The sequence below is a fragment of the Euphorbia lathyris genome, chromosome 3, assembly GCF_963576675.1.
Source record: "Euphorbia lathyris chromosome 3, ddEupLath1.1, whole genome shotgun sequence".
Lineage (NCBI taxonomy): Eukaryota > Viridiplantae > Streptophyta > Magnoliopsida > Malpighiales > Euphorbiaceae > Euphorbia > Euphorbia lathyris.
In genome coordinates this window covers 51,745,551-51,759,682 of record NC_088912.1, presented here as the reverse complement: position 1 = coordinate 51,759,682, position 14,132 = coordinate 51,745,551, and the positions used below count along the sequence as shown (strand labels likewise).

The 14,132-nt window shown below is 36.2% G+C and overlaps 1 protein-coding gene across 1 annotated transcript; it reads right to left on the bottom strand.

The window, feature by feature from the left end:
• Positions 1 to 1,687: 1,687 nt before the first annotated feature.
• Positions 1,688 to 4,274, bottom strand: LOC136221915 (uncharacterized). Its single transcript, XM_066009401.1, has 6 exons — positions 4,012 to 4,274; positions 3,830 to 3,910; positions 3,009 to 3,137; positions 2,504 to 2,566; positions 2,263 to 2,387; positions 1,688 to 2,070 (listed from the first exon to the last, which is right to left on the bottom strand). The coding sequence occupies exons 1-6, from the start codon at positions 4,102 to 4,104 to the stop codon at positions 1,878 to 1,880; spliced, it is 684 nt and encodes a 227-aa protein (XP_065865473.1). The 5' UTR covers positions 4,105 to 4,274; the 3' UTR covers positions 1,688 to 1,877.
• Between the last annotated feature and the right edge of the window lie 9,858 nt (positions 4,275 to 14,132).

Genomic DNA, 14,132 nt, shown 5'->3' with positions numbered 1-14,132 from the left:
TGCGAGGTCTGAAACGTGAGGATCTATTCGCAGACTTCGCGAACTAATCGATTCGCGAGGTAGATCCATACGTTTCAGACTCTTTCTCTTCGCAGAACTTCGCGAAATCATCAATTCACGAAGTAGATCATCACTTTCCAGACTCGTTCTCTTCGCAAAGCTTAGCGAAACCATCGATTGCGAAGTGAATTCATGAAAAAACGCAGAAAAAAAATAGATACTTACATTTTTCGCCCCTTTCACCCACAAAAGCGACAATAACAATATGATAACATGGGAAGAACGAAGGAAATAACGTAGAAAAACAATTTCTTTGATGGTAACAAGAAGAAAGAAACCAAGCAACGAACAGGAAGATGAAAACCCATTTACTCGTTTTCTAGGGTTGGGAAGTTGCAGAATCAAGAGATGAAGAGATGAAAAAGAGAAATTCATTATGATTTTGACTAAATGGTGCAGATTTCGTGCAATTTAAAGGAAGAAAGGAAGATCAAAAGTCTTAAAATCATTAATGCTGGAGCAACTTTTCGCATAACCAAGGAGATAGAGGGAGCGGAGATTCGCAAGTGGTGGAAGTGGGAAGGTCAGAGGTATTTTTGGAAAGTCACACAAAATCAGCCTAGATATGTAGTAGAATTAGTAAATGGGTTTAATATGTAAATGAGCCTCCCATTTGACCCAGTTTTGTAATTTTCCCTAATAAAAATGCAACAAATTATAAGTTTAGTTAATAATTAATAAAACTCAACGAAAGTAATTTTATATAACCAAAAAATATTTAACAAAGTAATAAAAATCAAATTTAGGTATATAATATAAAGGCAGATCAGATTGGGTTGGACTCGGACTTTTGAGACAAATTTCAAGTCTAATCCATTCTATGTGTCGGGTACAGGTCGCAATGGATCAATTTTTAAATATATATGTCCAAGCCCAACCCTTAAGATGTGGGCTTGGGTAGACAACCAGACTCATGAACATGTCTAGCTGCTACCGACGGTTGGAGAAGTCACTTAGCTGCTAGTGCCACTAGTGTGGAGGATGACAGAGTAGAGAGGGAAAACTCGAAGAGAAGCAAATTAGTCCAAGAGAAGCAAATTAGTCTTTAAGGTTTGTATTTTGAACTTTGAACTTTTATTTTTCAAAGGTCCAAATTAGCCGTTAAATGTTTTTTATAGACTTTATAAGTTTTGATTAGTTGATAGTTAGAATCAATCACTAATTACTCATTTTCTTTTTTTATTCATGGTCATTAATTATTTTATTTTAAATTAAAAATTAATGAAATATATATAATAATTAATAAATAATTGAGTCTGTTTGCAAGCTTTTAAGTCAAACCTAAGGTTAATGTCTCGAGCTAAGCTCACTTAAATCAAGTTTTGACCAAACTTTAATTGAGCCGAGCTTAATAGCTCAGTAACACCTCTCCTAGCTCTAATGATGAACTTAAAAGTTTTAGGAGATCCCTGTTTGAGCTTTTTGAATTTTTTGGTTTGTTTAATTGCAAATTGTACAAGCAAATTTGTGTTCTGATTAACCTTCCCTAATTGAAAAGTGCTATTTGTGCTTCGTTAATTATCTTTCTGCTGCTGCACCATTTTTCATTTGTCAAATTAAGATTATTTGTTACTCCGGATAGATATTTCATTGGTTCGGATGAAAAACCTTAAATGACATAGAGAGGGAAAAAAAAAAGTAATGTCTTTATAGAAAAAAAAATATAGGAGCAAGGAATTGGAAGTTTCAACTTATTCCTAGATAGAAAGAACTAGACCACCATCCAATCCACAACCTTTTAAGATATGGCTATGCTCTGCAGCTTCAATGGAAATAAATTGATAATCCCTAAAGCTGTAAGCTGCAGAGAGCATTCATTATATGACTGCACGAATCTCTCCGGTAAGCAACGCAAACTTCCGATGTTGAGATAAAACCGAAGGGACGTTGACTGCCTGAATTCTTGATGCCAAGTCATCATTAGGAGACCCTATTTGTTGTTTTGCTGCATTGAGTGTAGCTTGCAAAATTTGCAGGGGATCACCATGGCTCACTATTAATATTGCACATCTGCAGCATAATTCACAAATCAAAACTAAGCCCTTAGACTAGCAACTTATTTCTTGAAGCAACAGAAATTGTTAGTCACTGGAACTTTTTTGAAAACATTGCAATGTTAAAAAGCTTGAAAATTTTCTTATAATTTCTATTGAGAGCTGTGACTTAAAAATTGAAATGGGCCAAAGAAAAGATGGAACTTACCCTTGAAAATCTGACTCCATTATTGCTATTGACTTTGCAAGTCTATTACCAACATCTTTAGCACTTTCACCACCTTCTGGTTGCATGCATGGATCTTTCTCATCAAGCGCCCATATTTCTGAATACTGTTGATCAACATAAGATGAAAATTAGCATCAAAGGTGCGTAAAAGCATCCAGTGCAGCACAAAACCACACTTTTGCCCACCATAATCCAAACTACAGCGCTCTATCTGTCATACCTTATCATGCGACATAAGTTCAAATAAAGGACCAAAATAACGTTCTCGAATATCTTCCATCACCTGTCACGAGAACATTTACGATCAAGAAAACAGAAATTAAAGGAAACTGAATCTGTAAAGCTCTAACAATGATTGAACTTGGGTCTTTTCATATCTGAGTCAAAACATGGGAGATACTTAGGATTAGTATACATAGCTGTGACATACAGGTAAACAATGAGTTGAAAGAATCTTTGGGAGTATATTTGGTTTTGCAAAGCATATAACATCTCGTGTAAATGCCTCTCCTCAATTCTCATTAGTCTGCTACTACTAGCATTTCCAATTTTCATTCGGGGAAGTACAATGCTTATTCTCTCTGAATAGATGACTCGATTCATGACCTAACACTCACTTTTATAATATTTTCTAGTGAAGTTTGTTTGATATATATCACCTGAAGTACAATGCTTGAGCAGTTATACTTAATGGAAGGAATGTCAAATGGATTAATATATGTAACCTTAAATTGAGGGCCATCAAATGGAATATCCAAAACGGATGCAACAACTTTGGCAGTGTGACTGGTCCTTGCAAATGGAGAGTAGCAAATGCGGACATTTTCAAGGGGTATGTTTTTTTCCTTCAATTCCTGCACATATGATACTGTTATCTGGATGTGTATAGCATATCATTGTAACAAGAAGTGCACGACGCCATAACATATAACATGAAATGCATAGTTAGTTTGGAAGGGAAAAGAATCAAGCATGTTTACAGGGTCAGGTAATAAAGGTTGATGATAAAATCTACCATGATGGTAACATGGAAGCTGTAGTGAATGCAAATAGTCTCTCTCTCTCTCATTAAGTAAGGTCTCACTTTCAGTCTTGTGGATGATAAAAATAATTGTTGGGAGAGCTTTACCTCTATCAATGTTTTGAAAGGTGAAATCCAAAAATGAAAGGTAAGAACTAAGAACAATTTGTAATGGAAAAAAAAAATTATATACTCAGAAACAGGAAGGATTCCAGATGCTCCTTTCCTCAAACTTGCAGTAAAAATTCTCTGAATTTTAAAATTAATAGATACACCAATTATAGTTTCAATCCATAAAGTTTCATGTAATATGATCAATAGTATGTAACAATTCGTAAAGAAGAGAAGTGGAAGACCTAGATTGACATGGATAACAATTACAAGCAATGATCTTTGCATTAAAAAAAAAATCTGCAAGTGCTAGATATCTCGAAGTATCATGTTTGTAATAAGGAGAGGAATTCATATATCTGAGGTCAGATTAGCATGACTAAATTAAAAGAAGATAATGAATAGATTAGATACCTTGAGGAAAAGTTGTCCAGCAGAGTGTGCCTGATTGATGCCATCGGGTGCTAATTGGTATTCGGAACGGATACCATTTTCCTGTTGAGATCATACCCAAAAACTCAATTGCTACCATTTTGTGTTTGTTTGAAATTCAAAAAAAGAAAAGAAAAGAAAAGGGGAAAATGGAAGAGGCGAACCAGAGATGAAACTATGAGGCCTTTCTCGTTGGGAATGCTTTTTCCATGCCTCAAGATCCAGTATCTGTTCCTGAAAAATGAGGCCGTTTCCATTTCAATTGCTGTTGCTGGTCTCAGCTCTGTCTCCAAAATCAGCAGGTTGTCTACTGTGTGTCAGTTATCGGAATGTGACGTGCATTGCCCAATTTCAGTCCAATTTTCACTGTTCAGCGACGGACGGCGGACAATCATCAGTTCAAAAGACACACAAAGGGCCTTCTTTTATGGCACAATTATTAAGGGGGTGTTGTTAAACCCAGCCCCAAATTCCTACTCCTAGCTCCGTGAAAGGACGAAAATGCTCTTTCATGGGTTTTGGAGAGGGAAAAGCTATTTTTTTTTTGCCAATCCGACACGCGAGCGTGTGGATATCACGCCTCGCCGCGTGGTCGAGCGTGATAGCCACACGCCTCACCGCGTGGTCGGACGTGATAGCCCAATGCCTCACCGCAAGGTCGGGCGTTGGGCTATCACGTCCGACCACGCGGTGAGGCGTGATATCCACACGCCCGCGTGTCGGATTGGCAAAAAAATAGCTTTTTAAACCCGTAAATAGGTCGTTAAACCCGTAACTACAGAATTGTACTTAAAACCTAAAAATACCATATAATTTTAACCTAAAAATACCATACAATTCCATTTCGGTATGTTCCACAGGTACTAGAGGAACCGACTATTCTGATGAATATTACAGGATCTTCAGGGGAGGGTGGTTTGAAGGCGCACGATTTTTTCAAAAGCAAACGAGAACTGCAAGATGCACTTGGGAGATATGCAATTGACAATATGTTCGAATAGAATGTGCACGATTTTACCATTCCCTTCATCTTCCCCTGCTTTCTCTATCCCTCTTCCTTCCCTTCCTCCTCTTCCCCTGCCTCCTCCTCCCATGCTTCCTCTTCCCCTGCCTCCTCTTCCTCCTCTGCCTACTCTTTTACCCTTCCCTTCCTCCTCCTTTTTCTCTTCATGTGAAAACAATTTTTATAAGTAACACAATACACAAATTTTTAAGTTAAGCAATTGATAAACGTTGAATTAACCTTGGATCTACCTCAAGAGTCAAATCTTCTATTTCTCCTGATATGTGTTTGTCTTTACGCATATCAAAAGATGATTGGATGGCCTGATTGACCATAATATTAAGCTGTCCATAGTCTATATCAGCATCATGGCTCTCATCCTGTTAAAACATCAAACCAAGTAGAAACACATATTAGTAGAGGGAGATATCGACATTTTGAATTGTCGATATCCCAATGATATCGATACATCACAATCGATAGTGTGTCGATATCATTGGGATATCGACACATCACAATCGATAATGTGTCGATATCATTCGGATATCGACACATCACATTGGTTAATGTGTCGATATCACAATGATATCAACACATCATAAACTTAAAACTTAAAACCAAACTTACATCAATGTCAATAACAGCATGTGTAGTCTCCTTCTCACTCTCCATCTCCCTTACCTTCTCATTCTGCTTCTCCATCTCCATCTCCATCTCCATCTCCATCTCCTTCTCCTTCTTCTCCCTCTCCCTCTCCATCTCCCTCTCCCTCTCCTTCTCCTTCTCCTTCTCATTCTCCTTCTGCTCCCTCTCCCTCTCCCTCCCTCTCCTTCTGCTCCCTCTCATTCTCCTTCTCCTTCTCCATCTTCATCTCCATCTCCATCTCCTTCTCCTTCTGCTCCCTCTCCCTCTCCCTCTCCCTCTCCCTCTCATTCTCCTTCTCCTTCTGCTCCCTCTCCATCTCCTTCTCCTTCTCAGTCTCCTTCTTATCCCTCTCCCTCTCCCTCTCCATCTCTTTCTCCTTCTCCTTCTCCCTCTCCATCTCCATCTCCTTCTCCTTCTTCTCCCTCTCCATCTCCTTCTGCTCCCTCTCCCTCTCCATCTCCTTCTCCATCTCCATCCTAATCTCCTTCTCCTTCTGCTCCCCAACCACCTCCTCCCCCATCTCATGAACCACATCAACTAATCCTACCATACCCTCCATATCATCTACTCCCCATTGTGCCTTCAGTTGCTGCACATCACGCTCTAATACGGACAATTGTAGACACCGGGGTCGGAGGACCGATGAAGAAAAATTATAAAAAGGGATCCAAATCAGTCGATTGAAATAAATGATGAGTCAATAAAAATAATAATGAAAAAAACGTTGTTCGAAGGAACCGTGGAGACCGGTTTGATCGAATTCGGAATTCGAATCGAGATGACGGGTGAATCGGTTCCGCGAGTGAAATCTTAAATCATCTCGCCGAGTTCGGGGTATTTCACACCCTTTTCTTACTAATTTTATTATTAATAAAATCTCGGGATGATAGAGGGTTTTATTTTGGTATTCGAGCAATCCAAAGAATATATATAGGGTTAATACACATATTTGCCCCTGTGTTTTCACGGAAAAACAGCTTTACCCTTAAATCAAATAAACCCACAAAACTATCCCTGAATTTTCCATAAACCTGCAATTATACCCTAATCTGACGGAGCTGCTAAACGGCGATGATATCAAACCTTCTTGTCTCCAAAAAAATTGGATTATGACAATCAAAATTCATTTGGTTTCTTATTGTTTTCTATTGCTATTGCTTTTGGATTAATTAGGAGGTTTAGACGCCATTTTATTAGGTTGATTGAGCTTTTATGAAAATGAATTTTGATCAATCTGTTCTTCTAACTTGCTTTTAATCGAAATTGAATGTGCATATTTTTTTCTGTTTGTGATTGGTTGTTCTTTTCTGAAGTTTTTCTGAAGATAAGAAGGTTTGATGTCATCGCCGTTTAGCAACTCCGTCAGATTAGGGTATAATTGCAGGTTTATGGAAAATTCAGGGATAGTTTTGTGGGTTTATTTGATTTAAGGGCAAATCTGTTTTTCCGAGAAAACACAAAGGCAAATATGTGTATTAACCCATATATATATATATATATATATATATATATATATATATATATATATATATATATGGTTTTGTAAAAGGATCAATTTTATAAAAGCTAATAAAATCGGTTTTGACGAAAATCAATCGTTATTGATTTTGGTTGTTTTCAGATGTATTTTATTTAGTTAAACTTATTTATTTTTTTAGTATATATAAACGCGGCCCCGTCGGGCCGGTATTTACGTCACGGGCCGTTGGACGGCCCGTGACGAGGGCTGGGCTGCCCAGGCCCAGCCCTCCCTGCACTTGGCATTCGGCCAAGTGCAGCAAATGCACTTGGCCGAATGCCAAGTGCATTTGTTAGCTTTTATTTAAAAAATAAAAATAAATAAAAATAAATAAAAATAAAAAATGAAATAACAAATAATAGTGATAATGATAATAATAATAATCATAACAATAAAGTCATCTAGCTTACCTTTGGTTCCAAGTTGGCTTGGAGCCAAAAATAAATTATGTTTGGGGCTCCATATGCCTATAAATAGGATGGAGTCCCAAGGCATAGGAGGAGGAGGAAAAAACCCGAACCCCTGGAGAAATTCGACAAGATTCGAATTCGCCCAAAAACCCAAAAAAACCGACTCAAAACACTATCAATCGACTTGATTTGGCATCTCCATTACCGATTGAGAGGTAATAATCCGAGGAACTAGACCCGTTTACTCTTTCGTTTCATTCTTTATTACGTTTTTATTGTTTAGACCTACTCCTTTACTCTTTTATTTGCACTTTTATTGCTTAAACTTGTCAAATTAATTTTCTTCTTTCATTCTACAAACACTTGAGTTTGGATCTAAAATAAAAACCTCGTTTTATGTCCCAATACGAACCGTGACCCCATTTAGGGGTAGTTCGGGACTAAAACGTTGTAGATCTAGATTTAGAAAATGTTTTAATTAACGTTTTAAAATAAAACATCGTTTTGGGAGTTTCCGTTATAGACTATGACCCGATTCGGGTAGTTCGGAGGCCAAAAATGATAGAATAGATTAGATCTAAAGCTTTTGAATAAATCTGGAAACTGTTAAGAGCTGTTTCTGTAATTTCACTTTTTCTGTCGGTAAAGGCGGTTTACCGACGGATTTTCCGTCGGTAAAGCTTCTGGAATTCGGAAAAAAATGCATTTTTAACCCTTTTTTCTTAACTTTTTGATATTTGGTCCCTAATATATGTATATATAATTATATAATTATTTTATTAAAATCATTTTGGGGTATATAACTAATAATTATCTATTATATATTTACTCATTTTGTGTTTGGGTATTATTTATATTAATCTAACTTTGTAAAAATATATATATGTATATATAGGTTTTCTTTAAGCCCATTTAAGCTATATCTAATTATTATTTTTGTGGATCATTTGCTTGGCCCATTTGGGATGATTTATAAATGCTTTTGGGTTATTAGATATTATTTTGGGTATTGATATTGTGATGTACTTTTAGGTGGGTTAATTTCCATATAGCTATTGTGTAAAAACTAATTTGGGGTTAAATGTTATTTTCTCATTCATGAACTTTATTCATTATTTTTACATGTTTTGAATTAGGATAAAAAGTATACTATACTTAGTGTTATTTTCCTTTTTATTAGCATATATCAATAACTATAGTACATATTATGTTTTTACCTTATTTTTAATCTATAGGTGTAATCACCATCTTTTACTAAAAAGGTATATATATGTATATATTCCTTCTTTATTCTTTAGACATTTATATGTATATTTTAAATGGGTTTTGTTTGGTAATTGTGATTTAATTTGTTGTGATTATGATAAGTAAAGATTCAATTGAGTGAAAAAAAGGGAAAACAAACCACAAAAAGAGAGTTTAATTTGCTTATTTAAACTAAAAGTTTTTCTAGATATTCCCAAAGTGTAAATAATGTTTTCTTGTTGTTTTTAAATCGTTTCTAAAATATCACGTGTTGAAACCTTAATTCGTTCCAACGACGAATTAAGCGAACCTTGTAATTAAAAATCGTTTTCATTGTAAATAATGAAGTTTTGAATCGTTTTCCTAACTAAACAGTTTTGTACAAAATAAATTGACTTGTATGCTTAATCACGTTTTTTTAGATTAAAAATGTTTGCTCAACGTTTTCAAACGCTCGAGTCGTTCCAACGGCGATTCGAGTGAACGTCATTAACGGGGTTTTGAAACGTACCTAAATCGTTCCAACGGCGATTAAGGCACGAACCATGTAAATAAACTCGTTTTGGGGAATGAGATTAGCTTAGAACTAGTGTACAAACTAAGGCATAAAATCACACCGTGAATAAATCAATTCTTTCTTCTCCCCCTCTATCTCCTATGTATTTTAAATTTATGCAAAATGGGTGATTCTTTACTAAAGTGGCTTTTAATGACATGCTCAAAACGGTTTTCAAAGCGAGAAAGAAAAGGTTTCAAATGAATTTTAAACTTAAAGAAATATGCGATTAGTCCGTTATCGCCTAACACGCTGAGTAGGAGGCCGGTGGTTCATAACCGGGCGATGTCGGGGTGCCTAGTAGTCTTTCTCCGGAAAGGAGCTAGCCTTCTCGGCTCGTACCTAAGTTTCCTGAACCCTCACCGGTCTCCCGCAAGGGATCGGTGTTCATTTTCCCATTCGTGGGTGGCGACTCTTCCATACTCCGAGCTCCGGTCCTACCGAGCAGCTTAATTCCACGATTGGTTGCTTTCGGCGCCAATCACCGCTTACGTCGCCATGAGGTGTCCACCCCCCGGTCCGCCCGGGCGAGGCCGTTCGGCACCTTGTCTAACAATAATCTTTTCCCAAAGGCAGCAAACTGTTCATTTATTTTCTTCTCTTGCTCACCAAACAACCTCTTCATCACTCGTTCTAAATCATCCTCCTTAAGGGTGCTTGATGCAGCAGATTGTTTCTTCTTCTGGAGTGGTACTCTAGGAGTTATGATGAAAGCATTTTCATCATTATCAGTTTCAGTGTCATCATCTCCTCTTTCTTCATTATCAGTTTCACTGTCATTCCCTTCAGTTTCAGTGTCATCATCTCCTCTTTCTTCATCCTCCCCTTCTCCTTCATCTCTATACACTGCCTCCTCTCCCTCCTCTTCCTCCTCTTCCAAATCATTAAATAAATGATCATAATTACACGGACGACCCTTGACATGGTCTATAAGATGTTGGTACCAGGAGCTTTCTTTCTCTCTATCTTCAGCTACAAGTTTGGTAGCTTTTGGGGCTTGACCCGACTAAAATACAAATGTATAGTGATATTGTCGATAAGATGTTTGGCATCATATTGTCGATATCTGCCGATATAGATTACATATCGATAGAACATTTTGCTTTTTTCTGTCGATATCTATCGATATGAACTGATATCGACAAATGTTGTTTTCAATAGGAGTTTAGGGTTTAGTCAACTTATGTCAAACATGGCTTTAACTTTAGGGAATGTAGGGGTATTCAACTTTTTCCATCGAAGCCATCGTGCATGAAATTGGATGACTTCACAAAGCATTGGTGGGCGGCATCATATACTTCAAACAACCTAGCCTGCAACAAAGTCCCAATTCATTATTTCTGCTTATTACTAACATTTCTAATATATAGAATATACACACATCATACCTGAAATACGTGTGCAAAACCATATAGGTTATATGCAACATGGGCTTTCCTTTTTCCATCCCTATGAGCACATAATTGATCTAATCTCTCTCTTCCACTAAGCATACCATTAACAAGGGACCTGTAGGTCTCATCCCAGGCCACAACACCCCACGGGAACTCGTTAAACAGTTTTGGAAATTCTGCAAGTTCCAAAACCTAATGAGCAGTTTGTTTCGTGGTTGTGTTATCCAACACACTGCCAAGTACAAAATACAACATGGCAAACGAAACTGCATCCTGATCATCTTCATTAGCCCAATTAGTTTGCTTCATAATTGTTTCCACATCTCTAATAGTTGGTGTAGGGTAGTGTGAAAAAAACTTCTTTCTAAATCTATCCGGCTTCTTTGGCGTAATAAACTTTGCCCTAAATGCTTCCAAATCTCCAAACAATAACCCACTTAGCAGTCCAAACTCACAATCTCCACATCTCAACTCAACACCTTTAACTTTGAAGCAAAGCTCTCTGGGTTTGAGGTCTTTATATTTGACCTCTCTTGTTAAAAGGGTATGATAGATGACTCCTGCAAATTGTGTAAGTTCCATCTCACAATACTGCCCGAAGCAACTCTGCTTAAATAGCTTTTTTTTATTTGATGTTAAATTGTTCATTATATTTTTTGCTGAATCTCTGTTACACCTAATTATGATGACGCTTTCTGTTCTAAATGCTTTTTCATACTTATATTCTGAATCCTCATTGGCTTTCTTCGAGGCAGAAGCCGTCTGTTTGGAAGAAGAGACATGCTCATCTCTCTTCCTCTTTTGTCTAGGATCATGCTGAAATTTATTGTAGATATATCATAAGCTAACATACAAGTAAGCTAATAAAGAAGTTAAGCTAAAATGAGCTAACATAGGCTAAAATAAGAGAGATATCGACAATTAGGTTGTCGATATCTATGTGATATCGACACATATCGACCAAACACTTATCAATTGCAAATAGTATATCGATTGATGTCGACAAATATATGCACGAAAATAGAAAATAAACAAGAAATGTAGGGTTTGTCGATATCACTTTGATATCAGCAACTGCAAACCCAGATGAACCCTAAAACCAGAAGAAGTAAGCAAAACGAAAGATTCCTTCATAAAGCCAGCAAATGTACATACAATACAAGAACCCATAAGTAAAATCAAGTTATTTACCATATTTTTCGTCCTTCCTTCTGCATCCGCTTCATTCTCTGCGCTTCGCATTCTCGCCATGTCCACTCGAAGTTAGAGAGATTCGCCAGAGGAAATCATCGGATTCGTGCAATGAATCGTCGGAAAGTGTAAGTTAGAGAGAGAGCGGGGTGTTAGGTTAGAGAGAGCGGGGTGTTAGAGAAATGAATTTATTTCATTTATGATGAGGGCAAAGTTGGAAGTATTTGTTGAAATAGTTTAGTTTTGTAAAACTTTTTGAAAGGAGCTAGAAATGTAAACTAACCCCCCTAAAAGGGGCTAGTTTAGTAATTGTCCCTTTTTTATTTACCTTTTATATTTTTCGTTTCTTTATCACGTCAACAAATTTGAAAGCCGTATGCTTTAAATTACTTTAGAAAAGAAAAAATATGGCATATATTAGAAATCGTTTATACTATAGAATTTGTTTAGCTTTTTATGTGTATATGATATCAGATCCAGTGTCATCTGTGAAGTCCCGGTCATCCCTCTGAATCGGATACACGTCTTCAAACAACCAATCTTATATCAATATTGACCTAATTAAAGATCAACATGCTATAGTATACATGTCTAATCTCGTCGATCAAGAACCTAGTGAGTTTGAGAGATACCGAACCCTGATTTATGGATGCACGTTCGCCTTTCAATAGACAATACATTGCACAACACGCTCTAAGGCTTACAGTCGTCCCCTTTATTCCGATCACATTATAAATAAAGTAACACATTCTTCAAGATATATGTATTTTTAAATCGTTCTTGAAAGCTGATTTAGACATTGGAGCGGATTGGTCGGACTCGGGCCCCTCCTTTGACCTTGCTACTATCTTATTACAGACTTGCTTAAGGACATATAGGATTTAGCCATATCAAATTGGTATGGTGAGCATGGATAGACATAACCATGACTCGTTTGAATAGTTCAATTCATTTCCCTTCCTCCAATCAAGGTTGTAAAAAACGTTAGGCGCTAGTCGGACAGACAAGGGCCTCGAGAATTAATCAGGAATTAGTTAGGGAATAATCGAATTTATATTTTTGCATTTTGTATTTGTTAATCAACAAAGTTTTATATAAATTCAATTAAAATATGTATTATACTATCTAAAAAGCATAATATAAAAGTATTTAATATAGAAATATGTATATTTATAACATATAACTTTAAAAAATGTACAGACATTAACATTTGAACAACAATAACATTGAAACAACTCAAACAAATAAAATATAATGTTCACAAGTAATATAATTTACCAAAACCTACGAAACAATGTCTTTAAAGTTTTAAACCATATCATGCAAACAAGTAAATGACGCAATTAAACCAAAATATCTGAAAACAATAAACACAATTAATGATCCAAAGTGAATTATAATAAAGCAAAACAATAATAGTAGAAATGATTTTGTTCATCATCCCTTAGGCGGTACCTAGACGGCTAAAAGTCGCATAGTGGTTCAAAAAGGACCAAATAAACTAATCGGATAAAATCATGGCGGATTCTCCATTACGATTGTCTGGGCAATCGAGGCTATGGGTGGCAATGAGATGGAGGCAGGGACACATTCTCCACTCTGTCCCTAATGTTTGTGGGGACAGTTTTGGAGAATCCCCATTAAATATGTCCGAGATTTTTTCGTTATCATCTCTTCCCCCATACCGGTTTTGGGGACGGTTATAGGAATCCCCGTACCTAAAAAATATTTAGATTAAATAAAAAAATATCGACCTTTAAAAGTTTATAACTAGTAAAGTGGTTATAAGAAGAAAAAAAAAACCAGTTTTATAAATAGCATTTTGGTGAAATTTTAATGTTATTTAGTGCGTTGATTTTCCATTATGACATTGACGTCAATAAAATTGATAAAAGTTTTATTCAGAAATGCATATTGAAGAATCTGAAATAAGTAAAAAGGAACATCATTGACTAATTATAAAGTTAACGTATACTCTGCTAGTTAATTAGTTGAGTTATAAGGTTAGTTAGTTACTTTTATAGTTAAGGTTTGTATTGATTGGATTGTATTAAATCCTTATTGTTCTCCTCACTAAATTCTTGTTATGTTTTCCTATTTCAGATAGATGGATAGAATTTAGGGAAAAGTACAAAAATAAACCTTGTGGTTTGGGCCATTTTCAAACGTAGACTATGTGGTTTAAAACTTTGCAAATTGGTATATTGAGGTTGATTCCGTTAGCAAACAAGGTCCAAATACACTAACGGTGTTAAAAAATATGAGGTGGCAGTCAAAGTCAAAATTTATGAAGGGTAATTTTGCCATTTCATTTATTTTATA

Coding starts and splice junctions, on each gene's coding strand:
- LOC136221915 (XM_066009401.1), bottom strand. CDS start 4,104: ATGGAAACGGCCTCATTTTTCAGGAACAGATACTGGATCTTGAGGCAT. Junction 3,138..3,829: donor CTGGACAACTTTTCCTCAAG/GTATCTAATCTA, acceptor TCATATGTGCAG/GAATTGAAGGAAAAAAACAT. Junction 2,071..2,262: donor ATGGAGTCAGATTTTCAAGG/GTAAGTTCCATC, acceptor ATTATGCTGCAG/ATGTGCAATATTAATAGTGA.